General features: G+C 42.7%; 1 protein-coding gene and 1 pseudogene across 2 annotated transcripts; both read left to right on the forward strand.

Moving 5' to 3' along the window:
- Nucleotides 1–1,009: 1,009 nt before the first annotated feature.
- Nucleotides 1,010–23,420, forward strand: LOC144545802 (uncharacterized). The gene is made up of 9 exons (XM_078294371.1): nt 1,010–1,159; nt 1,544–1,944; nt 3,767–3,915; nt 21,938–22,082; nt 22,172–22,253; nt 22,417–22,483; nt 22,587–22,756; nt 23,075–23,144; nt 23,246–23,420. Exons 2-8 carry the CDS (start codon nt 1,866–1,868, stop codon nt 23,139–23,141), a joined length of 759 nt encoding a protein of 252 aa, XP_078150497.1. The 5' UTR covers nt 1,010–1,159; nt 1,544–1,865; the 3' UTR covers nt 23,142–23,144; nt 23,246–23,420.
- Nucleotides 23,251–24,827, forward strand: LOC144545708 (putative inactive leucine-rich repeat receptor kinase XIAO pseudogene; annotated as a pseudogene). The gene is made up of 3 exons (XR_013508573.1): nt 23,251–23,382; nt 23,470–24,419; nt 24,489–24,827. The product of XR_013508573.1 is annotated as a putative inactive leucine-rich repeat receptor kinase XIAO pseudogene (transcript).
- The last annotated feature ends 1,762 nt before the right edge of the window (nt 24,828–26,589 follow it).

The raw sequence follows: 26,589 nt of genomic DNA on the forward strand, positions 1-26,589 counted from the left end.
ATGTGATTGTTAATCATGTCTAGCAATCAATTGGGCCAATTCGAATGAAATAGCTGCATTTGGCAATTTGATTGCTGGACGTGATTAACAATCACGTCTAGTGATTTTTTTAAAGTTAATTAATAAGTGCGGTAATTAGTTTATTGTTAATTCTAGCCATAATAATCTATAATGTCCAGATGACGTTATTATATATTGTCACGTTTTCTTTATCTTTCGAAAAAAAAAATCAGATTTATTCTCCATTATCAATATTTATTTAATTAATTTTCTATTAATAAAAATTTGGGAACAGATTTGCTAAACCTTTTAACGGATCCGATTTGATTATTTATATCTAAAACATACTAGCTGTATCCCACCGCCAATTAAACCCTTTGCTTTTGCCCCTCTACCTCTTACATGCGGACCCCAACCAACCGATCCATCCGTATATGCTATGCTTTCTCTGAAGTCTGAACTGAATCCCTCCGGCCTCCGCTGCTCGATCGCTGAGGCTACTTTGGTCTTCCTCCGCCTCCCTCTCTCGGCGACTCTGCCCAAAGGTACCCTACACTAACAAACAAAGCTCTCTCTCTCTCTCTCTCTCTCTATTTCACTTTCAAAACTCCATCTCTGCTACGTCCAAGACGTAGCGAAGCAACAGAGATCGTGAATTGAACACAAGATCAAGCAATTCGATTCAATTTCAAACAACTGAATCTAAGATATAAGTAACAGTAAAGAAAATCTTATTTTATTTCATAAACTGAGTACATACACTTCAAGGCCTTTTATAGGCGATGGTAGAGAATAGAGATACGAAAATAACAGAAATTTGGTTACTTATTCCTTCTAATCCTGTCTATATTACAAATCTTCCCTTAATTGGCTGATTTGGCATAAGAGTCCTTCAATAAATTGCCTCCAGTTCTCTCCAGTTGTTACCAGCGCTCTCCTCTCAAATTCAGCTAAATCGATTTAGTGACAGGTCATGGTGAAAATCGACCATCAAATGATAGCTATTGTGATGCCAAGAAGGAAGAATCTAAAAAAGCAGGGACTAATGATGCAGTTTGTGAAACTGAATATATTATAGAAGCACTGCTCTCCTTGGGGAAAGAGAAAGACATATTTAAAAAGAAGTCCAGGCATGATTCCGAGTCCCCAGAAATTCCAGGTAAAAAGATTGTTATGAACTACAATTTCTTTAAAAAAACTTTTTTGTTTGTTTGTTTATAACCTGATACAGCTAGAACAGCATTTTGAATTGCCTATTTGTGTTGTTATGCCAACTCTCTGCACTGACCGGTAATGAAATGTTACATGAAAAGTTAAGTATTGGTTTTTACCAGTTTAAATTTTGTCCAGATCCTATTTAAAGCCTAATTAAGCTTTAGACACGTACAATAAATACACCCAAATTTCTGCAATCCTAGTACAATTAATACACCAAATTCAACCAAATTGATGAGTAAAACCAAATTGCTGATCAAGGAAGAGATGAAAATGAGTAATGAGATGCTAATTTACCTAAGTGCGTGTGTGTGTGTGTGTGGTATAGAAGGACCAACAGAGAAGAAAGCTAAAAATGATGATGCAAAGAAGAAAGTAGTTAGAAAAGATGGCGGCATAATTAAGAAGGATGGATCGTTGTTAGAGGTGACTCAAACAATTGGTACGGTAGTTTTGACAGAGATGAAAAAAAAGCACAGGGATAGAACAAAGGCAAAGGGACCCTGTTCCGACCTTCCATCCGAGGTTAAGCGTAAACCTCAAGTAGAAGATAGAAATCAAGTGCGGCCTGATACTGGTACTGATTTGCTTTGCTGGCCCAACTGAAGTTTTAAATACTTCTTTAAAAAAGAAGAAGAAGTGCAAGAGCAATGCATCTTCTGAAGATCCTACTACTCTTAAGACTAACACCAACACAATCGAGGAAAGAAGGAGAAGAAGAGTTTCAAGGTAAAAAAATACCTTTTTTGACTCCATTCAAGAGGAATTATATTAAACAGTAAAAAAATACCTTTTCTGTCCTACTATAGGTATTACATAACTTTAAAATAGAAGACTGAGAATTGAAATTCCGCTAAATCAATTTAGTGACAGGCCATGGTGAAAATAAACCATTAGTGACAGGCCATGGTGAAACTAAACCATTAAATGATAGCTATTGTGATGCCAAGAAGGGAAAATCTAGAAAAGCAGAAACTAATGATGCTAGTGTAGCAGTTTGTGAAGCTGAATATATTAAAGAAGCACTAGAGGCTTGGAGAAATAGAAAGACATATCTGGAAACAACTCCAGACATGATTCTGAATCCCCAGAAATTATTAAGCATAAACCTCAAGTAGAAGAAGATAGAAATCAAGTTTCAATTTCACACAAGGAGAAAGTAGAGAAACCAGGTAGGTGATTACAAGGTCTTTCTTACCATACCAATCAGCCCATTTTATATATATATATATATAGAGAGAGAGAGAGAGATGGGCTATGGTGCATTGCAATGCATGGAGGGGTTTGTGCATTGGACCATAAATATAAAATTCAAAATCCAAATGGCCGATCCAAACCGTTCATCTTGTTCTCCATATTAATATGTGCTTGGAGACCAAATTTTATATTTTTCTGAATTTTTTTACTATTTATTAAGTATTTTACAAAATTGTTGATCCAACGGTGGCTTAACAAAACAGTAAAATTAGCAGCCACCGTTGGATCAACAATTTTGTAAAATACTTAATAAATAGTAAAAAAATTCAGAAAAATGTAAAATTTGGTCTCCAAGCACATATTAATATGGAAAACAAGATGAACGGTTTGGATCGGCCATTTGAATTTTGAATTTAAGATTTATGGTCCAATGCACAAACCCCTCCATGCATTGCAATGCACCATAGCCCAACTCTCTCTCTCTCTATATATATATATAGTAAGGCTACGCTACTTCGTGAATTAAACGGGTTGTTTTAATTCGCGCTCATATCTCTAGTTTTGAAGTCCAAATAGCTGATCCAAACCGTTAGATATTTAATCTATATTAAAATGTGCTTGGAGACCAAATTTTACATTTTTTGAATTTTTTTTACTATTTATTAAGATGGTTTGAAAATCGCTGTTTTTATTAAAAATCTGCACCATTAAAAAACAGCGATTTTCAAACCATCTTAATAATTAGTAAAAAAATTCCAAAAAATATAAAATTTGGTCTCCAAACACATTTTAATATAGATTAAACATCTAACGGTTTGAATCGGCTATTTGGATATATATATATATAGAAAGAGAGAGTAAGGCTACGCTACTTCGCGAATTAAACGGGTTGTTTTAATTCGCGCTCATATCTCTAGTTTCGAAGTCCAAATAGCCGATCCAAACTGTTAGATGTTTAATCTGTATTAAAATGTGCTTGGAGACCAAATTTTATATTTTTTGAAATTTTTTTTACTAATTATTAAGATGGTTTGAAAATCGTTGTTTTTTAATGGTGCAGAATTTTAATAAAAACAACGATTTTAAAACCATCTTAATAAATAGTAAAAAAATTCCAAAAAATGTAAAAATTTGGTCTCCAAGCACATTTTAATATAGATTAAACATCTAACGGTTTGGATCGGCTATTTGGTCTTTGAAACTAGAGATATGAGCGCGAATTAAAACAACCTCATTAATTCATGAAGTAGCGTAGCCTTACTCTCTCTCTCTCTCTATATATATATAGTTAATTATGAGCAAAGGTGATACTTGTGTCTTGATTTAACATTGATATATGCCCTTTTACAACTAGGTGAAAAAGAAGATACATGGAGTGGCAGTCATGAGGGAGGGAACACCAAAAAGAAAAGGGAAGGTGATGAAAAAGAAATTATGTCATCATGCCATGAGAATAAGAAGGAAGCTGCCATTACTGAGATGGAAGCTGCTTCATCTACTTATAGTAATTGACTAAAAAGTAGATATGAAGAAAAAGAAAATTCTCTCAAAACTGATATATATCTTTCTGAGCCATATACATCTGTTTATATACACAGTTGTAACCTAGCTTTTCTAAATAAGGAACAATATTTACAAAGATAATTAAATTGAATAAACTTCCAAAGTAGTGCAGAGAGGAGAGGTCCTAAATAGAAGGAAATCCTTAGAGGACTGATAGGATTCTTGACAGATTTTGGTAGGATTATTGACAGATATTGATAGGATTCTTAACACCCTCCCTCAAATTGATGATGGTAAAGAAACCAGCATTAATTTGTTTACGAAGAAATCATGTCGGGTAGTGGTTAGCGCCTTTGTAAAAATATTTGCAGTTTGAAGATTGGAGGGTACATGAGGGAGTGATATCAATCCTTGCTCGAATGCATCCCTAATGTAGTGACAATCGACCTCAATATGCTTCGTACGTTCATGAAAAACTGGGTTTACTGAAATCTGAATGGCACTGGTGTTGTCAGCGTGGAGAAGTGTAGGTGAGGTCTGTGCACATTCCAGTTCTTCAAGTATCCCTCTAAGCCATACAACCTCTGAGCATGCTGATGACATTGCTCGATACTCCGCTTCAGTTGAGGACTTTGAGATTCGATCTTGTTTCTTACATTTCCAAGACAGAAGGGCATGTCCTAGAAAAACACACCATCCTGAAGTAGATTTTCTAGTATCCGGGCATCCAGCCCAATCGGCATCAGCATAGGCTGAAAGTTTGAGATCATTTTCAGAGGGAAAGAATAATCCTCTTTCTGGTGTACCTTTCAAATACCGAATAATGCGGTGAACAGCAGCTAGGTGCAAATGTCGCGGTGCATGCATAAACTGGCTTACCACATGTACCGCAAAAGAAATATCTGGTCTTGTAATTGTAAGGTACACCAAACTTCCAACTATGCTTCTGTACATCTCCGGGTTAGGTAACAAGTCCCCATCTTCTTTGCTTAGCTTGAGGTTCACTTCCATTGGGGTTCTGACAGTAGCAGAATGTTGCTGATGTGCCTTCTCTATAATCTCACAGAGGTACTTGTGCTGATTCACAAATAACCCTTTTGGGGTGTGATGTACTTCTAGACCGAGAAAGTACTGTGCCTCCCCAAGATCTTTCATTTGAAAGGTAGCTGATAAGGTATTTTGAAGCCTTGATATGCTTTGCATGTCATCACCTGTGATTAGAATATCATCAACATAAACAAGTGCCACTGCAATACCTTTTGGAGACTTGAAGATGAACATAGAAGGATCATACGGGCTCTGCTGAAATCCAGCAGATAGAACAGCGTTTCTGAAAATCTGAAACCATTCGCGTGGAGCTTGCTTAAGCCCGTATAGAGATTTCCTTAGCCTACATACCTCATTTGCCTTAGAGAGTGGCAAACCTGGAGGTGCCTTCATGTAAATTGTCTCTTTCAATTCACCATGCAAAAATGCATTTTTCACATCCATCTGCTTAATAGACCAATTCTTTGCAGCCGCAATAGTAGGAATAATTCAAACTGTAGTCATTTTGGCTACAGGTGCAAAGGTTTGAAAATAATCAATTCCATATTCCTGATTGTAACCAAGAGCCACTAAACGAGCCTTGTACCGGTCTAAAGTACCATCTGGTTTTAATTTGATAGTGTATACCCATTTACACCCAATAGGTTTCATATTAACTGGACAAGAAACCAAATCCCATGTTTCATTTTTGTGTAAAGCATCCAACTCCTCTTTCATAGCACTTTTCCAACATTCTTGTGCAATTGCCTCATTGAATGATCCGGGAATTGAATTCATAGGAATAGTAGCCAAAAAACCATACCTGTCTGGAACTTTAACTGGACGAGTTGATCGTCTTACCCATGATCTGTTCAAACTCGGGTTCAACTCATGATCTACTAAGTCTTGCACATGTGATCCATTTAAATCAGATTCAGTTGCAACACATTGATCTGTGTCGGGTGCATCACATTGATCAGCCTCAACTTCTATTCCATGAACTGATCTCGACATCAGTTCTGAATTTTCTTCTGGATCACATTCCACTAAAGGCTGAGGACACAGGGTTAGGTTTTGTGGGTTGTTCTCAGGTTGTAACATAGTAGCTGGTCCATTCTTTCTTTGCCTAGTATAAACAAAACCTGGTTTGAAACGGTTGGAACTAGTGGAGGAAAATTGAATATCATTTAGTGGTTGGAACAAATGCAAGACTGAAGCAGAAATATTTGGTGATAGAGTTGTACAATGATGATAATAGAAAACAGATTCACGAAACAAGACATTACGAGAAACGCGAATTTTCTTTATTTTAGGATCATAGCACCGATATCCCTTTTGTCCCATAGCATAACCAAGAAAAACACATTCAACTAATTGTGGGGTCAGTTTTGTCCTTTCAGATGGTAAAAGATGAACATAACAAATGCAACCGAATGTATGAAGTATATCATAATTAGGTTGTCTTTTATAGAGTCGAAAATATGGTGATTCATTTTGCAAGTTCTTTGATAATTGACGATTAATTAGAAATACAGAGGTTCGTACTGCCTCGTCCCAAAAGGTAAAAGGCATGGCAGATTCTAATAAAATTGTTCTTACAGTGTCCAAAATATGTCGATTTTTTCGTTCAGCTACTCCATTATGTTGAGGAGTACCTGAACAAGATCTTTCATGAAGAATTCATTTTTCTAAGAGAAATGATTGAAAATCATTTGACATATATTCTCCTCCAGAATCTGATCTGAGCTTTTTAATGGTATTGTCAAATTGATTTTCAATCATGACAACATAATATTTGAACATCTGTAACACTTCTGATTTTTGTTTTAACAAATAAACCCATGTAAATCTAGTATAATCATCAATAAAAAGTACAAAATATTTGTATCCAGTAGCAGACAAAATAGGTGATGGACCCCACACATCATAATGAATAAGTTCAAATGGCCGTTTGCTTTTATTTGTACTAATTGGAAAAGGAAGAATTTTGCTTTTTCCTAAAGTACACGTTGAACAAGAACTAGAACTGGCATTTTTGTTTGGAATTAAACCTTTTTGAAACATCAAAGACATGCTATCAGAATTTAAATGACCTAATTTCCTATGCCACAAGACCCAAGGATTATCTATTTCAGAAACAGCAAAAGCAGATCCAACTGAATTTTTCAGGTTTTGTTTATCATCAACAAGAAAGAGTCGCCCACTTCTATGCCCCATCCTGATGACCTTCCCAGTTTCCTGGTCCTGTATCACACAACCATTAGGGGAAAAATGCACATGACAGTTATTTTCAACTAGCTGTCCGACAGAAATCAAATTTGTAGACAGTTTTGGTACCAATAACACATCATTCAATGGTTTGTTGTCTACTAATACTGTACCAACACCAGCAATTGAAAGGTCTGTACCATCAGCAGTAGAGATTTTCTCAGGACCCAAATAAGGTGCCAAACTTAGAAATTTGTTAGGTACACCAGACATATGATTTGATGCACCTGAATCTATATACCATTTGCATGAATTTTTACCTGACAGCCCCATAGTAGACAAGGCAGATTGTATCATTTGCTGGATTACCTCAGGAGTGATGTGTTCGGGTGTAGGCACCTGACCTTGCCCCGAGTTGGCTTGGCTATGTCCAGCTGAAACCTGTGACGTAGGTACAGCCAGAGCATGTAGTGCAGTTTTCCGATTTTGTGGCCTCCGATGACACTCATTGATTACATGTCCCTCCCTTTTACAATAATTACAAAACTTCTTTTTGCAATCTTTGGCAATGTGCCCAAAACCTTGACAAGAGTAACATTTAACATCCCTCCCAATTCTGTTACTAAATTTACCTTTGCTCAAGAGTGCCATATTCGAGGTGTCTCCTACTGCCATAGTTTCTTCTAGACTAACCCGAGTAGCCATAGTTTGTTCCTGATAGGCCCATGTAGACAAGGCCTTAGAAGAACGGATCTGGGTCATGAATAACCCGGTCTCGGATCCCGGACTGGGCCAGGCCGGGACTAAGAATAAGACCCTTATCCCCAGTCAAGCCTGCTCGGCATAACCAAGGCCCGAGGCCTACCCAGGGCGATCCCAAGCAAAGCGATACGAGCCCAACACTGACCCGGTCGGAAGGCCTCTTTGGCTGGGTCACCCTATGGGCGTCCGCAGGGACGCCACGAAGGACAATATGCGGACTCTGACAATTCTGACAACACGGAATGATTGTCAGAGAATGATCTATATAAGCCCCGAATCCCGAGGTATTAGGGGCTGAACTTTTGGACAATTAAAGGTACCAACAGGTTAGAGTACGAGTACCTCCATAATTACCCCAAGTTCCCATCGCGAGACTCGTACCAAGCTCTTCGGGGTTGGGACGAGTCGAGCTGCCGAAACCACCAAACCCTTGCGGTCTCGTTCTCCGGGACTTGATCCGTATCAACCACCGTGGGGCTAGATGAGCTTCACCTCCTGAGTTTTAGATGACGCAAGAAGGGACGGGAGGAGACCTAGGGACATTACCTTTAGGAATGCCTTTAGACCCTCCCGAGACTCTTCCTAATCTGCAGCTGGGCAACAGTACCCGGCCTTTCGTCGAGGTTTCGAACAATCTGAGACCTATTGCCCCACCGACAAGAGGAGGGAATATCGTCTCGCCTAACACCGATGTCTCGGTCAACCCGAGACCATTCGTCCCACCTCTGCCGGGAGGGCAACTCCCACCTCTTTACACCCCCCAAGGAGGGCAACAACCGTCATTGGACCCATACAGCCAGATGTTCTCGTATTCCTATGCTCCACAAATATTTTCATATCCCCCATCATACGCTTATGCGCACCTTACCCACCCGCACACCCATTACGCATACCAGACCCATCCGACAATGCAAGGCCAATACTCTGCTCCTGCCCTTGCTTACTTTCCACATCCCTCACCAGCTGGACAACGGGAACCCATAGCACCGGTCCGCCCAACTGTCTCTCACCTAGGTCTCCAACTTAACAACCCGGACCGTGACAGAACAGGTCCCAGTATCCCGATCCGTAACCTGGATGAAGAATTCTATAATGTCAGAACCGAAGGGAGCGGCGAAAGTTCCACTGCTCGAGAAACAGGGCACGCAGAACGATCGCAGCCGGAACACCTCATGGACAATCCCGAAGGGACAGGGCCAGCATCAGCGGGAGGCAACAGAAGAGAGAATGCGGGGAATAACACTGGAATCCAGCGGGATGAGGAAGATAGACGCCAGCGGTCCCCTCCAAATGAGGACGCTGTCGATAGGCGAGATCGTCGACCACATTCCCTGCGAAGGGAAGCCTCTCATCACGATGCTGAAATATCCTCCCGAAGGAACAAGGAACGTTCGCCCCCCAAAGATAGGGACAGGCGGGAACGTCACGAGAATAACAGGCGAAAGCGACAGAATTCCCAAGAAAAAGGGAGATATCGTGATAAACACGGACGACAAGAGAAACGCAAGTCCGGGAGCCCAGCTGGAAGGCTGAGTTTGACGCAAATAGAGGAAATGATCCAGGTACGAGTGGCAGCTAAGCTTGAGGAATATGAATCGAAGAAGTCGGGATGGTGTACCTATACTATGAATGAGGAAGATGGCCCCTTAGCACCTGGAGTGTATGCCGAGTCAATGGTTGACTTCAAGTACCACAATCACCTTCCTTCCTTCCGGGGGAGTGGGGACTCCCAAGATCCGCAAAGCTTCATTTTCGGCTTCCGAGAGCGACTTCGCCTCCAAGGGGCTTCGGACTCAATAATGTGTCGCGTTTTTACTACATGTCTGGAAGGCGAAGCTTGGGAGTGGTACATGCGACTACCACGCAAATCCATCAACAAGTTTGACGATTTGGTCAAAGCCTTCCTGACTAGGTACTTGGCGGTCCGCCAGCCCAGAGTCACTTGTGAAATGCTGTTTGACTTAGAACAAGGACCGAAAGAAGGAACCGGCAAATTTTTGGAATGGTTCATGCATGCTTCCAGGAAGGTACATGATTTGAATGAAGAGGTTGCCATCGCAGCTTTGCGAAAGGGACTCCGACGAGGCGGGGTCGGAACGTTGAGACATGACGCTCACCTCAAAGAGATACACACCCTCGGCGAATTCCTGAAACTAGCAGAAGGGTATATTAGAGCAGAGAACGATGTCCGAGACACGATACAATGAAGGTCTCGGTCGCCCCGACAACTTAGTAATGGCTGGCAAGGGCGGCACATTACTTGATCTTCTTCGGCAACCAGATGATCCTCGACGGAACAATCGTGATAAGCAAGAAATCCGACCGCGTAACAATGAATACCGGCAACACTACACTAATTACGCGAAGTTTAACACCACCGCACCCGAGCTATACCATATCGCTCTCGAGAGATTCCGCATGCCTCGCCCTTTGCCAAAGGCCATTTTTGAGGTAAAAAACAGCAACGCGAAGTGTCTGTTCCATGGATTCCACGGGCATTCCACAGAAGACTGTCAGCAGTTGCGAGATATCCTGGAGCGTCTAGCTAGGGAAGGAAAATTGCCCGAATTTCTAGACCCGAGGTTTTTTCAGCAATACAAAAGAAGGTATGACGGTACAGAACAAGACTACCGAAAGAAGATTCCTTACCGGGACGATTACGCAGGGCCAAGGCATCCGTTACTGAACACCCGTGATAACCATCGTACGGAACAGCGACAGCAAAGCCCGCCGCGTAGTCCCGTGATACATGTTATTAGTGGGGGGCACAGAGATACCGCTTAAAAGCCAAAAACTCATCATGGTGTCAAACCATTTCCGACAGTCATGACGGTCGAGCAAGACATAGACCGGAAATGACCTCGACATGACGAGGTCATCTCTTTCTCAGAAAAGGACATGAAACACGTGACGTGGCCTCACGAGGATCCGATCGTCCTATCGCTCAAGATAGGAATACACCGGGTAAAACGCATCTTGATTGATACAGGAAGTTCGGCGGATATTTTGTACTGGTCCACGTTCAAACAAATGGAGGGTAAAATGATGGACCTACAAGGGGGCGTTTCTCCCCTAGTGGGATTTACGGGCGATACCTTACAACTGCGCGGTATCGCGCAGTTCAAGGTCATCTTCGGTACTCCTCCAAGAACCGTAGAGGTGCTGGTCGACTTTCTTGTCGTCAATGCCCCATCAACATATAACGCCATTATCGGGCGAAGTACCCTGAATAAGATTGGCGCAATAGTGTCCTCCCCACATCTAAAAGTAAAGTTCCATACACCGACTGGAGTTGGTGAAGAGTGCGGGCAACAGGACGTTGCACGGGAATGCTACATGACCTCTATCCGCGAAATAGGTGGTACCGCGCATCAAGTCGATAGAGGCAGTGCAAGTAAACATAAGGGCAAGGGCCAAAAGAACGAGTTCATGCCACCCGGCACTGTGTTAGTCTTAGACCCCAAGGACCAGAGCCCTCCACGATCTGCGGAACCCGTGGATGAAGTTGATCAGGTAGAAGTCGCGCCCGACAAGTTGTTGAATGTTGGCAAAGCAATCACGGGCAAGGCAAGAGACGCCTTACTCGAGTTCCTTCGTTTGAACCTCTCCATCTTCGCTTGGTCCCCAGCCGACATGCCAGGTATCCCGCGAGACATCGCCGAGCATAGGCTATGCATCAGGGACGATGCCAAGCCCGTCCGACAAAAGAAACGGAACATGGGTCCTGAACGGAGGATGGCTGTCCAACGGGAAGTGGAGAAACTGCTGGAGGCAGGTTTCATCCGTCCCGTCCAATACCCCGAGTGGACTGCCAATCCTGTACTGGTCAAAAAATCTAATGGCGATTGGCGGATGTGCATCGACTACACGGATCTCAACAAGGCCTGCCCGATGGACCCTTTCCCCATGCCGAAAATCGACCAACTGGTGGACTCCACTTCGGGACACGCGTACCTCAGTTTTATGGACGCCTTCTCTGGATACAATCAGATAATGATGCACGAGGCTGATGAGGAGAAGACTTCGTTTATTACTAACTTTGGTCTTTATTGTTACAGGGTCATGTCATTCGGACTGAAAAATGCCGGGGCCACATTCCAACGGATGATCAATACTGTCTGCAAACCACAACTTGGGCGCAACCTCGAAGCATACATGGATGACCTCCTAGTCAAAAGTATGACTGACGCGGGACATGTCGAGGATTTGAAGGAGACTTTCGACACTCTAAACAGGGCTCGTATGAAGTTGAATCCAAAAAAGAGCTTCATCGGTCTTACTGGGGGCAAGTTTCTGGGGTTCATGGTTTCCCTAAGGGGAATAGAAATCCACCCCTCTAAGTCCCAAGCGATTCTAGACATGACACCCCCAAAGAACTTGAAGGAGTTGCAAACCCTCACGGGACGGCTAGTCGCTCTGAACAGGTTCATAGCAAGACTAGGCGATGTCTGTTTCCCTTTCTTCAAAGCTATGCGCAAGTCGGCCCGTTTCGAGTGGACACAAGAGTGTGCCGCTGCTTTCGAACAAGTAAAACAGTACCTCGCCAAGCCTCCTTGCCTCAGCCGACCTGCCGATGGAGAAACACTGGTGCTCTATATTGCTACTACCTGTCACGCGGTCAGCGCAGCCCTCGTTCGTGAGGAAAAGAATGAACAACGCCCAATCTATTTTGTCTCGCACGTCCTCCGGGACGCCGAAACCAGGTACTCCCAATTGGAGAAGGCTGCATACGCGTTGGTGGTGGCAGCTAGAAAGTTGCGCCCGTATTTTCAGTCACATCCCATCAAAGTCTACACTAGCATTCCGCTCAAAAAGGCCTTCACTAATTTCGATTCCTCTGGCCGACTATTGTCCTGGGCCCTGGAATTATCCGAGTTCGACATTTCATTTCTCCCACAGACAGCTATCAAATCGCAAATTTTCGCCGACTTCATAGCAGAATACTTTGGCACCCCGGACCCGACCGACGGAAAATGGACTATTTACGTTGATGGTGCTGCTTCCATCCAAGGTGCCGGGGCGGGCATTTCTCTGACAGGACCCATGGGCGAGACCTTGAACTACGCTTTACATTTCCTTTTCCCCGTCACTAATAACACAGCGGAGTATGAAGCTATGATCGCAGGGCTCAAGTTGGCCCAGGAATTGGGAGCGAAGGAAATTCATCTTCACAGTGATTCAGAATTAGCTGTAAAGCAAATCAATGCCGAGATCCGGGTCGACAATGAAAGGCTACGCAAATACCATGACCAACTACGGTCCCTAATGCAGATATTTCGTAAAGTCGAAATTGTCCACGTTCCTCGCAACATAAATTGTCAAGCTGACGCCCTATCTAAGCTCGGCGCGGCAGGAAACCTCGACAAAGATAAGCCCGTTATCGTAATGGAAGTCCCGACATCCAGTATTGACACAGGTATCAGGCATGTATCTGTAGTCGGCGACACCGGGAGCGCGTGGTTCACGCCAATGTGGACTTTCCTTACTACCGGTCACCTACCAGAGGACGCAACCGAGGCGCGTCAACTGCGAAAGATCGCCCCCCTTTAATCAATCTTTAACAATCACCTCTACAAGCGAGGCTATCTTCGCCCTTGGTTAAAATGCCTCCGCGAGGACAAAGCACAGGAAATATTGGCTGAAACACATGAGGGCATATGTGGCAGCCATCAAGGTGCCAAGACCCTCGCCAAGCGCATACTCCGCGCTGGATTCTACTGGCCAACAATCCATCAGGACGCAGCCAACCTAGTCCGCAAATGTGACCGATGTCAGTTCCATTGCAAGTTGAGCAACACTCCAGCTTACGACCAGGTGTCTATCTCCAGTGCATGGCCGTTCGATTTGTGGGGGATTGATCTTGTCGGCCATTTCCCCACAGCAGTTAGACAGAGGAAATGGTTGGTGGTCGCAGTGGAATATTTCACCAAGTGGGTTGAAGCCGAAGCTTTGGCAACCATCACGGCTACCGCCATCCAAAAGTTCATTTGGAAAAACATTATTTACCGTTTCGGCCTACCGCGAGCGCTTATTTCGGACAATGGCACTCAGTTTAATGCGACCAGTACGTTGTCTTTTTTACAGGGTTTGGGCATCCGCAGCAACTTCGCTTCTGTCAGTCACCCGCAAAGCAACGGTCTCGCAGAAGTCAGCAACAGAACCATTGTAGACGGTCTTAAGAAAAAGGTTGCCGAAAACAGGAAGGATTGGCCCGATATGCTAGACGAAGTCCTGTGGGCATATCGCACTACCCCACGCGAAGCTACTCAACACACCATACTCGCTAGTATTCGGGATGGAAGCCGTCACTCCGTTGGAGCTGGTCTCCCCATCTTTGCGGATCGAGACATACTCCGAAGAACACAATGGCGAGGCACGTCGGTTGGAATTGGATTTAGTCGCGGAAGTACGAGACACAGCAAGAATCCGTACAATGGAGTATCAGAGGCGTATCAAACGCGCCTTCGACAAGCATGTTGCGCCGAAGCATTTCCAGCCAGGCGACTTAGTGTTACGGAAAGTAACCGCTGCGGGACAGTCGGTTGGTAAACTGCAGCGGGTCTGGGACGGGCCATACAGAGTCGTCCGCACCCGTGGGATAGGATCATACGAACTGGAGGACTCCACAGGAACCGCTCTCCCGAGACCTTGGAATATTGAACATCTCCGCAAATTCTACACCTGAGCCCGATGGCTTGTAAAATTCTTATCATTGTACCCTATCTATGTTTTATGCATGTTTTTCTCGTTTCTACATCAGACAAGTTCTGTCTGCTCACAACACTTTATTTGTGCAAAACTATGAGCACTACTTAATGAATGTTTGCTTTCCCTATGTGTTCGTTGGATGAATCAATGAATTAAGGTGAACGAATGTCCTGCAGGATCACGAATAACTTCGCTAACAATGAATGTCCTGCAGGATCATGAATAACTTCGCTAACAATGAATGTCCTGCAGGATCACGAATAACTTCGCTAACAATGAATATCCTGCAGGGTCATGAATAACTTTGCCAACAACTAATATCCTGCGGGATCATGAATAACCCCACTAACAACGAATATCCCGCAGGATCATGAATGACTTTAGCAACAACGAATGTCCACTCTTGTATGGTAATCAACAAAGTCCTTTGGGAAACACAGCATGAATATATGGGTGGTTCGCCTGAATACATCTACACTCACGCGTACCACCAAACGAAGTGTCGGCAGCGGAATAAACGAAAGCCCTTGGGCAACGCATCCCTCTGTCACACTTATGAATTCTCGCCCAACAACTTCGGGCTTTGCATGGCGCTCAGATGCGTTGGCAACAGTTAAACCGACATTACGCGTATCAAGTCTCGCATACAACAAAATTCCACACTCAAGAAGATTTCAACAAAATGACTTACGACATCAATACAAGAAGACAAAAGCACAGGTGTATTCCCTGTCACAAAACAGTCGATTAAGTTCCGTATAATACAAAAAAAAGGCACACACATTTTACATAAAAGTCACTGACAAACCCCCACATCCCGGGGGCGTAATGTTTTACATCCACAAACCTTCACCACACAATCATACAACACATTTGATGTCGCACAGGCGAGGCGCCCCGTCTTCAGACATCTTCAGTCCTCTCATCTGTCATAACATCAAGGCTATATCACGCCCTTTTGCTAAAATACGTATCTTTGAAATTAACAAAGGAAAGACGAATTATTTTACCTTCCCCGTTGCCGGTACCTTCGCTTTCAGTGGCACTCCCGTCATGACTAGAGTCCGTGGTACTCGCGCTCGTTCCGGACGATGTGCTTTCAGTTGCTATGGCGGCACGACCTCCCTCAGTTTCAACATCCTCCTTCGGTGTCTCCCTCTCAGGGGAACCAAACCACCCATATGCCCCGCTCACGTTCACATCTTTAGGCCACGGATGCACATGAAGCCACCTATGAGGCAGTTCCTTTACACCTTGACACCCAACCAACTTAACTGTACTAGGCGGGGTCTTGCCGTTACGATCCTTCAATTCGTCGTCCTTTTGATTCCATGTGTATCCTCCCAGTGCCTGCACTTCCACCTCATCCTTTGGTGGTGCCGCAAAGCTGAGCTGTTCCGGCGTGAAAGGGTAGTGCCTTGATAATTTACACAGTTCCTGATACATTACGGCCTTCATAGCATCCTCCGATGCGATCAGTGCAGCATGCCTAAAAGCCTCACTGCGCAAAAACGGTCAACCACGTCATTCGCCTCGCCTCTTACCCGAGTCACTTCTTCTTCCGCTTTCGCCACTTCGGCTCTAGCCAAGGTTACTTTTTCCCTTTCCGCTGCAACGCTTTTTGATAACTCTTTGTTGTTGTCGCCCAAGCTATCCCTGTCCTTCTTTAGCTTCGCGACCTCAGCCTCAAGCAATGCAACTTTGGCGTTAGCTTCCTCTAGATCACCACACACCATCGCCTTCTCAGCATCCCTGACGACAGCATCCTCCTCCAGCTTCTCCTTCTCTTTCAAGACATCCTTCAAGTCTCGGTCCAACTGTTCTCGCTGAACCTCAATTTTCTTGGTCGCCTCATGAATAAATTCCTCAACAGTACCCCCAAATTGTTCCTCAAGCTCCTTCTGCTTACCACTTGTCGCTTCCTTTATTTTCTTTCTATCGCTGCTCTCTAGCGACAACCATCGGGCGCGCGCGAAACAACACATGTTGTACATAGCATGCCCAATGGCCCGGTCGAAGGCGGCATCAGTGTTTTCTGTTAAATCGTTCTTCAAAAATTCAGGGCATACCATGGTAGCCAGCCCCGTGCACATCTGGTCCCAAGCCTCCGTCCTTTCTCCCCCCATACCCTCGGAGAGACGCGGCAGATATGCCGCAAAGGTATCTGGATCATTTCCCGGGAAAGGGCGCCTCCAGATGGTACCCTTGCCCAAACTACACGCCCCCTCGACTTGGTCACACACATCCAGCTGCAAGTTTTCCTCCCCAATGCCCACAACTAAGTCGTCAACAGCAGCTTCTGCCCCTTGAGACCCAGCACCCACCTCGGCAGCTACATCCTTTCCCTTTTCTCTCCGCGGAATGCCGGAAGTAAACCTAACTCGAGTCGCCTGGTTGTCGGGAGGAAGTAACTCATGGATTTCCATACCCGCATGAACACCACTTATCGGTATCGACGGAGCCTCCTCGGACGCCTCGACTTCTGTCTCCACCCTAATTGGCATAAACCCTTCCGGCAGACCACCCTCATTAGTGGAAGTTTATCCCCGAAGTGGCGCCGTTACCCCCAACCGATCTTTCCCAGCAACCGTCCCGCATGCAACAATCCTAGATAACAACCTGACATGGGACTTATGCCCTGAGTGTGACACGCGTGACCATGCATCGCGCATGTTTACCTGCGACGGCCGCGAGATAAACTTCCACCCCAAGCGCGTATCTCGACGCCCTCCCAGTAGCACCTACGACCGACGGTTCCACGAATATATGTGCCCCATTTGTGCCAAGCGGCAACACCTATTTTTAGAATAAGACTTGTCAATAAAATACGTTGTGCACGTTTCTTGATAGCCAGTATTGCTTACAATTTCCGCCATCTGTTGTCATCACCAGGTCTCGTTTACATGAAGCATTGTCCTGATGTAATTGACTCACCCCTTATATGTTTAAACTTGTCACTTGAACATCGTTTACAATTGTAGCTGCGTGCACTTGTTAATATCAGACACCTCTCGCATGCACCTCCTTTTACACAGTATCATTAATGCATCTTACCTGGTAGTTGGCAGCATTTATTACACTACATCATATAAATACACAAGCCTCCCCCCTCATTCCGGATTTTCCTCAACATTACTACGCATACTGATACTCCTTTATCACGACTCCTAAGTCATTTGATGTCGCCCGATATAACCCTGCCGTTACTAAGGCCCACCCATCATCCCCCGCCGACGCTAAGACCTCCGGTGCCCCCTCATTGCCCAATTCGTCTCCGGAGTTGCACCCAACACCTCCCCCAACACTGCAATTGAATATGGCGCCGGATTCAGCTCATGCTGACACACCTGACATCCTACACACAATCCCCCAGCCACACCTTCGCGGATTGCTTGAAGAGGCCCCTGCCGAAGATATCAGGGCATTATTACTATCTTCCGACCCAAGCAATAAGAAACTCCTTGACATTTGGATTCACATGGACGAGTTCTCCCTCTATGATGCTGATGAGGATAACATCGGCAACGAGGATAACACCACAACCACAGCGGAAGATGTTTTCCCCCTTGATTACACCATCACCATCCCGGCTTTCCTGTTTGCTGAGACAGATGACGAAGATGACAACCCCGGTGTCGACGCCTCCCTGCCACCTGACAGTGATGACGACAGTTCTGATCTCGACGGTTTTGCTTGCTCCGACTTGGCAGCATGTCGCATCCCTGCAGATGAGACAGATGAGACAAGCTGCGGAGATATTTCTGAGGATGATGACTTCAATGAATAATTTAGTTCGCATACATATTTTGTGCCCACAACATTACCATGACAAGTTGTCGTAACAAGTCATTTTATCTGTTATTTTCTGTTTACAAACATGCTAGTCTTTACTTCGCATTTGTCTGCACTAAATGTATGCGAAACATGTCTCAGGCTTATTGTCACTATGTTTAATTGCAGTAGCTTGTTATCTCTGCTCGTTATATCATCCACGACCCGCCACATTAAATGTACTAAAGCCCCTGACGTCATCACGACGTTACGACTGCATGGGGCCCACCGGTGTCAGCCAGCCCCTATAAATACACTAACAAACTCCCCACCAGGGGGACAACCATCATTCACATTCTAACTATGCCTCCTAAATACTTCAAGCGTATTGCCTCTAAAGGCCGCAGACCTCGTTTCGCTGTGGGCGGGACCAGCAACTCGCACGCTCCCAAACAACCGACGCCCGCGCGTGAATTCACCCAAGACGAATGGCATCGCCTTGGCCGACGATTCTCCATATCAGAAATTTACTGGCTCATGCATAACACCGAGACCAGAGTTGGTGACTTCGTTGATAAGATCCTATCACAGGAAGCCGCCAGACCACCTACCCCCAAGAAGTCTTTCCCAGATCACCACTTTGACGATCTCCTCCGTGAAGACTACCAACCACCGACCGATGACGACACCGAGGAGGAAACCGCTTCCATCCGCCACTGCATCACCTGCAACAACTTTGGTCACAAGGATGACATGGTCAAATGCCGCCAATGCGGATACTGGTATCACACCTGGTGTGCAGACGAGCCTGAGCGAGATGGTCGTCAAGACCCATACTTTAGTTTCTGGCTCTGCCCACAATGCAAACCCGATCCCAAAGTAGACCCCGGCTACAAGTTCACTTATAGGTCCAAAGCCGCCATCGAGCAGGACAACCACTACGAAGACACAGACTCCGAAATGGAGTCTGACTACAAGATCCCGATTTAACGAGATGCGCTTCTTCCGTCTAAGTGTCCCACACCGACACCAGAAACATTTGGCTGAAATCCTTTCTAGTTTCCCGTTTTAGGATTTCTTATTTTTATATTCCAATGACTATGTTTTTGATAAGTTTTCTTATTTTCGCTTATGAATTGGTACTGTTTCGCACTATTTACAATTTCCACCAACTCGTTATGGGTCCCGCATGTATCTACATAGTTTCACCAGACGACATTTGATCGCCTCTAAAAAAATAAAAATAAAAAATAAAAAAAATGATGATGAATGAACAAAGGGCTCGACATAGCGATCGATACCTATAGTACTGGCAAACAACTACATATAATAACCACGCAGGATAGCAGTTGACTCTCTCATTCTACCCTATCAAATGCCCAGTCCTAAAATATGAACAACAATCCAACATCATACTAAGGGAGACACATGAAAATAGCCAACGCCACGTTTCGCCTACAAGAGAAGGTCGACTTCTGACCGACGTGCCAAAAATTCGGCAAACGACACCTGATGTTCACGTACGAGGAATAAATAGGAGTATTTCACCCACCCTGCATGCGCTATTGAGAAGCACAGACGAGAAACGCACTCAAAGAAACTATCATAAACTATGAACATAACGGTCTCGCAAAGCAATAAAACAACAGTCCCGCTTATTATAAATTAGTCCCGCTTATTATAAATTATGCTATCTTGTGATCCATTTTTCCTGATGAATTGCAAAGTACTTAGTATCCCACAGGTATACAACGCCGATGCAAATGACATTTTCAAGCCAAAATGCTTCTCACTCGGATGCCCCTTGCTCGAATGCATCTCGGCTTAGGGGGCTAATGATAGGCCCATGTAGACAAGGCCTTAGAAGAACGGATTTGGGTCATGAATAACTCGGTCTCGGATCCCGGACTGGGCCAGGCCGGGACTAAGAATAAGACCCTCATCCCCAGTCAAGCCTGCTCGGCATAACCAAGGCCCGAGGCCTACCCAGGGCGATCCCAAGCAAAGCGATACGAGCCCAACACTGACCCGGTCGGAAGGCCTCTTCGGCTGGGTCACCCTATGGGCGTCCGCAGGGACGCCACGAAGGACAATATGCGGACTCTGACAATTCTGACAACACGGAATGATTGTCAGAGAATGATCTATATAAGCCCCGAATCCCAAGGTATTAGGGGCTGAACTTTTGGACAATTAAAGGTACCAACAGGTTAGAGTACGAGTACCTCCATAATTACCCCAAGTTCCCATCGCGAGACTCGTACCAAGCTCTTCGGGGTTGGGACGAGTCGAGCTGCCGAAACCACCAAACCCTTACGGTCTCGTTCTCCGGGACTTGATCCGTATCAGTTCCTCTCGCAACAATTCTCTAAAGCACTCAATCAAGGTGGGTATAGGTGATCGAGCCATGAGTTGCCGTCGAATCGGCTCAAACTCTGATCTCAACTTCATAAGGAACTGATCCCTCATATTCTTCTCTTGTAGTTCCTGTATAGTAGGGAGTGCTGCAATGGGAACTTTGGAGTACAAGATAGAGTTGTATTCAAGCCAAAGGGACATAAAACTTGAATAATATTCCTGAACACTTTTCTGCCCTTGAGTGTACTCATGAATTTCCAAGTCAAGTTGGTATTTCTTAGCATCATTCTCATGATGATAAATAGTTTTAAGGTATGTCCACATATCAGCTGCTGTTTGATAGGGTCTTAGATTGAGACCGATATGTGGTTCAACAGATCCAAGAATCCAACTCATTACCCGAGAGTTTTCACTAGTCCATTTTTTTAACTGTGTTTGGTCCACCTTCTGCTTATCAGTTTCCTCCTTATCCTTATCAGACCCCACCTTACCAGCTACAGGTTTAGTTTCACTGCCATCTATATAACCCCATAGTTCATGACCTTGGATGAAACATCTGAGGTTGAATTCCCATAAACCATAATTTTTCCCATTCAAACACACCGGGATAATTGCACTCTTTGAACCAAATTCCATTTGGAAAACTAAAAGTAAACAAATTCTATAGAGATGCTAACCACAAGATAGAAGTCAAGCAAACCAAGACAGATCTGGTTCGAGTCAGAAATCAGACCCGTATCAGATGAATAAACCGCAAGACACAAGCCGGGCACACTAAGACAGATCTGGTTCGAGTCAGAAATCAGACCCGTATCAACTGTATCTCACTAAAGTGCACAAGTCCCTTGAAGTTGAGAGAAACCTCTCAACAGAGTACCAAGACAAGAGAACCGCGATGTTTGTAAAATCACGGCTCTGATACCATGACAGAAAAGTAGATATGAAGAAAAAGAAAATTCTCTCAAAACTGATATATATCTTTCTGAGCCATATACATCTGTTTATATACACAGTTGTAACCTAGCTTTTCTAAATAAGGAACAATATTTACAAAGATAATTAAATTGAATAAACTTCCAAAGTAGTGCAGAGAGGAGAGGTCCTAAATAGAAGGAAATCCTTAGAGGACTGATAGGATTCTTGACAGATTTTGGTAGGATTATTGACAGATATTGATAGGATTCTTAACAGTAATAATGTCCTTCTGTGCAAAGAATTGCTGCCACCATGCAAGAAAAATCTTCTTGTTCTTGATATAAATGGGATATTAGTTGATATTACTTCAGATTATAAATATCAACAATATGCAGATTTCAAGATCAGCGGCAAAATAGGTAACAAAACAATTATTACTCTTTAATTCTTATACTACAGAGTAATGTATTTACTTGGTGTTAATTTACTTTTCTTTTATGTCTGTCAGGTTTCAAGAGGCCCTTCTGTGTTGATTTTATCAAGTTTTGTTTCGCAAACTTTGAAGTTGGAGTTTGGTCATCAAGAAAGCAGTAAGTTTGATCTTTGAATTATATAAATACTATATAGAAGTAGGTATGCGTTTTCCGCTTTCTTGAAGCACCAGTTCTATTGTGTTTTGGCTAGTCTCGATTTTTAACATAAGTTTGATCTTCCTACTGATATATATATTTTTTAATTATTCTGATTCTGTAGGCATAACCTAGTGGAAGCTGTCCACCATCTTTTTGGAGAAATGAAAAATAAGCTATTATTTTGTTGGGTACGCAAAATTTATTTATAGTCTTCAGTTATATACATTTTAAATTCTCTTCCTTGAGTTGTATTGATATTTTTTTCATTTTATTTGCCTTGATTACTCACAGGACCAATCAAAATGCATAGATACAAAGTTCAAAACCGTGGAAAATAAGCCCTTGTTTTTTAAAGAATTAAACAAACTGTTGAAGCTAATTTGCCATGGGAAAAGGGGTGATTTACACCATCTAATATGCTTCTTGTTGACGATTCTCCTTGCAAGGCCTTGCATAACCCTGTATGTTGCTTAACCTACAGCCCTATTATTTGTTTCTTCTTTTTTTTGGCTTTTTTTTTTTACTTGCAGCAGCAGCTGAGAATATCAACAGATTCATTTGATTTGCAATTTATCTCAACATCTTACTGAGTTACAAGTTTATATAACCATTAGCGTTAGCATCTGTTGGTTATTTACAAGATGTGAAAATTAAGGATTAGTAAAGCAAAAATGATCACAATTGTGCATATATGTTCATGATTTCCAAACCTAGTATGAATGATCAATTTGTCAATGTTTAATAGTCTCTAATTATCACTTGTTAAATTTCTATTGCAGCCTTACACAGCGATTTTTCCATATCCATACACATTCTACAACAAAGAGGACAATTCCTTGGGGTTAGTTTGTTATTTGTTTCATTTTCAAAATAATAAATGTTAATAATAAATGCATGATCTAATTGGTTAATTCTTATAATTGAGAATTTGTTATGAGCAGGTAGAGGAGGAGAAATGAGGATATATTTAGAAAAAATAGCTGCAGTTGAGAACATTCCAGAATTTGTGAAGGAAAACCCATTTGGGCAATCTGCCATTACACCACATCAGCGCCCACAGTGGAATTATTACTACGGCATTCTTGAGGCTTTGAAAAGACTCGCTCCTGCTTTCTAACTGATACATGTTTTAACAGTTTTTGGTTGTGATTAGTTGATTGATTGCAACTTATAGGGGTTTAAGTGTTTTGTGTATGGTCATTTTGGGAATCACAAGTGTAATGCCCACAGTGGAATTATTCTGACGGAACCATTCTATCCATTCTTCGCCTCCCTTCCAACGTTATCAGACGGTGCAGTTGTGGTAGAAGAGGGGGCACTCAAGAAAGAGGCCAAATCTCTAGGGAAAGTGAAGCACTGTAACCCAACTGTGCTTCACGGGTACTACGCGGGCCCCCCACCAGATGTTCGATTGCTGATCTATGACTACATGCCAAATGGCAATCTCGCTACGTTGCTACAGGAAGCATCGCACCAGACTGTCACATTCTCAATTGGCCAATGCATCACCTGATTGCCCTTGGTGTCTTGTGAGGGCTTGTGTTTTTGCATCAGACAGGTGTAATTCATGGGGACGTGAAGCCGCAAGGTGTTTTGTTTGATGCAGATTTCGAGCCCCACTTGTCAGATTTTGGCCTTGAACCAATAGTAGTCACTGCGGGGGCTGCTGCTGCTGCAGCAGCGACATCCACGTCATCGGCACCAGTGGGGTCGTTGGGTTACGCGGTGCCAGATACCATTGCAGTAGGAGAAGCCACTAAAGAAGGTGATGTGTACAGTTATGGGATTGTGCTATTGGAGATGTTAACGGGTAAGAAATCCGGTATGTTTGAAGGTGAAAGGAGGATATAGTCAAGCGGGTGAAGCGGCAGTTGCAAACCGGGCAAGTTGCAGAGTTATTGGAGCCGGTTTGCTTGTACTGGATCCGTAGTCTTCTGAGTGGGAGGAGTTTTTGCTCAGTGTGAAAGTCGGCTTGTTGTGCACGGCACCCGATCCATTGGAACGGCCAGCTATGACAGATGTGGTATTCATGCTCGAAGGCTGCCGTGTGGGGCCCGATATTCCTTCCTCTGCTGACCCCACCTCCCACCACTGCCCTGCTTGAAAAGGTAGCTAGTTGTTGATGTTCCCTCCAAATTTTCATGTAGTTGAAAAGATAGATTTGTACTAATTTTCGCATTTTCAAATTTTCAGCTCCTCCTATTGTACTGGTGCTTCTTCTTTGAGACTGACTGATTGTTGGTGATATTGGTATCAGGTACTGAATGACTGATGTATTCTCGCTGATTAAGTTTTGATTTTTGAATTTATTTTTCATTATTGAAGCGGTGAGCTGGTGATATTAGGCAATGGCTAGTACCAGTGGTATTATATGCCGGTACCAGTAACTTACATTTTAGGAGATGACTGCTACTTAGTTAAAGCTGTAATATTTCAGATAAAAGTTCTGTTTGGTATAATTTAAAACTAGAAAAGATTCAGGAAAATGCCTTGATAACAAATCATATTATTCATGTATGCTGTACAATCCAAGTATTTATGTCTCTTTCTCCATTTTGCTTCTTAGCCAAGAAGTTACCTAAATTACATTGTTAACATTTCTCCTTTGCCCAGGCACTTCCTTTTGACGGGCTCATTGGCAATAGCGAATCAATATCAGTTTGATATGCTTCAAGGGGGTATGTGTTGAAAAATTCAAAATATGTGCAACTTTTGAGCTAGGCTAGGTACTAAGGATTCAAACTACGAGAAGGGCATTATTGTAACTTTTGAGCTAGTACTAACGAGTATGGCTAATATAACATCAGTGTCATTTCAGTCTATATAACACTAACTCCAAACCTATCAAATCGAGTTAAAATGATGAATCCAAACCGTTCAAACCGATCTACTTCATTAGTTGTGCATTTACATGTAAAATTTATAAGTTTTTGAGTTTATTTGATATCAAGTCATCAAATGTTTGAGTTTTTAAGTTAATTTTAATACATTCATTTTTTAATTTTTTTGCCACTTGATTTGATACTAAAATAACTTGAAAATATAAAAAGTTTGCATGTAAACGCATCACTAATAAAGTAAATTGGTTTGAACGGTTTGAATTCACTATTTGAACTTGATTTGATAGGTTTTGAAGTTGGTATTATATAGACTGAAATGACACTGATGTTATATTAGCCATACTTAGTACTAACTACAAGAAGAGCATTATTAAAGAATTAATACATGTTTGGACTATTTTGTAAAACTGTTGAGGGTATTCAATGGACTGATTTGCTGTGAGGCATTGTTGTTAGAAGCAGCTCAGCATTTAGTTACTTTTCATGCCTTTTGTTATCTCAAATTTACTGAAATTGTAGCCAACTATGATAAAGTGAGAACTTTGTGTATACCCGTCAAAAACTTCAAAATTACGTTTGTCTCATCTTACAACAATTTGATTTTGTAATTTTCAAAGTCTAGATAGTACATTCAAACCGTTCAACTTGATATATATAATAAAATGTGCTTGGAGATCAAAATTTTCATTTTTTTTACTATTTATTATGTATTTTATAAAACTGTCATTTTTAGTGGTTCAGAATAGTAAAAAAATTAAAAAATATATAAAATTTGATCTTAAAGCACATTTTAGTATAGAGATCATGTTTAACAGTTTGGATTGATTATTTGGACTTTAAAAATTACAAAATCAAATTGTTGTAATTTAAAAATCACAAAATCAAATTGTTGTAAGATGTTGTAAGTAAATCCTCTCTCTCTCTCTCTCTCTCTCTCTATACATATATATATAGAGGTTGGCTAAGATCAAAGTGGTAGTTTCTGAGCTTTGGTGCTACCAATTCGTTTTTCAATTTTCAAAGTTGAAAATGTCGATCCGAATCGTTCAAGTTGTTCTCCATATTAAATTGTGCTTGGAGACCAAATTTTAGATTTTTCTGAATTTTTTTTACTATTTATTAAGTCACTTTGAAAATCGTTGATCCAACGGTGGCTTAACAAAACAGTAAAATAAGAAGTCACCGTTTGATCAGCTGTTTTCAAAGTGGCTTAATAAATAGTAAAAAGATTCAGAAAAATGTAAAATTTGGTCTCCAAGCACAATTTAATATGGAGAACAACTTGAACGGTTCGGATTGACGTCTTGAACTTTGAAAATTGAAAAACGAATTAGTAGCACCAAAGTTCAGGAACTACTACTTTGATCTTAGCCAACCTCCCTCTCTCTCTCTATATATATATATATATAGGAGGGATCAAGTTACAACATTTTTTGAGTTACAACAAGTTACAA

Source organism: Carex rostrata, chromosome 28, assembly GCF_964058835.1.
Source record: "Carex rostrata chromosome 28, lpCarRost1.2, whole genome shotgun sequence".
NCBI lineage: Eukaryota > Viridiplantae > Streptophyta > Magnoliopsida > Poales > Cyperaceae > Carex > Carex rostrata.

Coding starts and splice junctions, on each gene's coding strand:
- LOC144545802 (XM_078294371.1), top strand. CDS start 1,866: ATGCATCTTCTGAAGATCCTACTACTCTTAAGACTAACACCAACACAA. Junction 1,945..3,766: donor AGGAGAAGAAGAGTTTCAAG/GTAAAAAAATAC, acceptor TTTTACAACTAG/GTGAAAAAGAAGATACATGG. Junction 22,083..22,171: donor CAAGATCAGCGGCAAAATAG/GTAACAAAACAA, acceptor TATGTCTGTCAG/GTTTCAAGAGGCCCTTCTGT.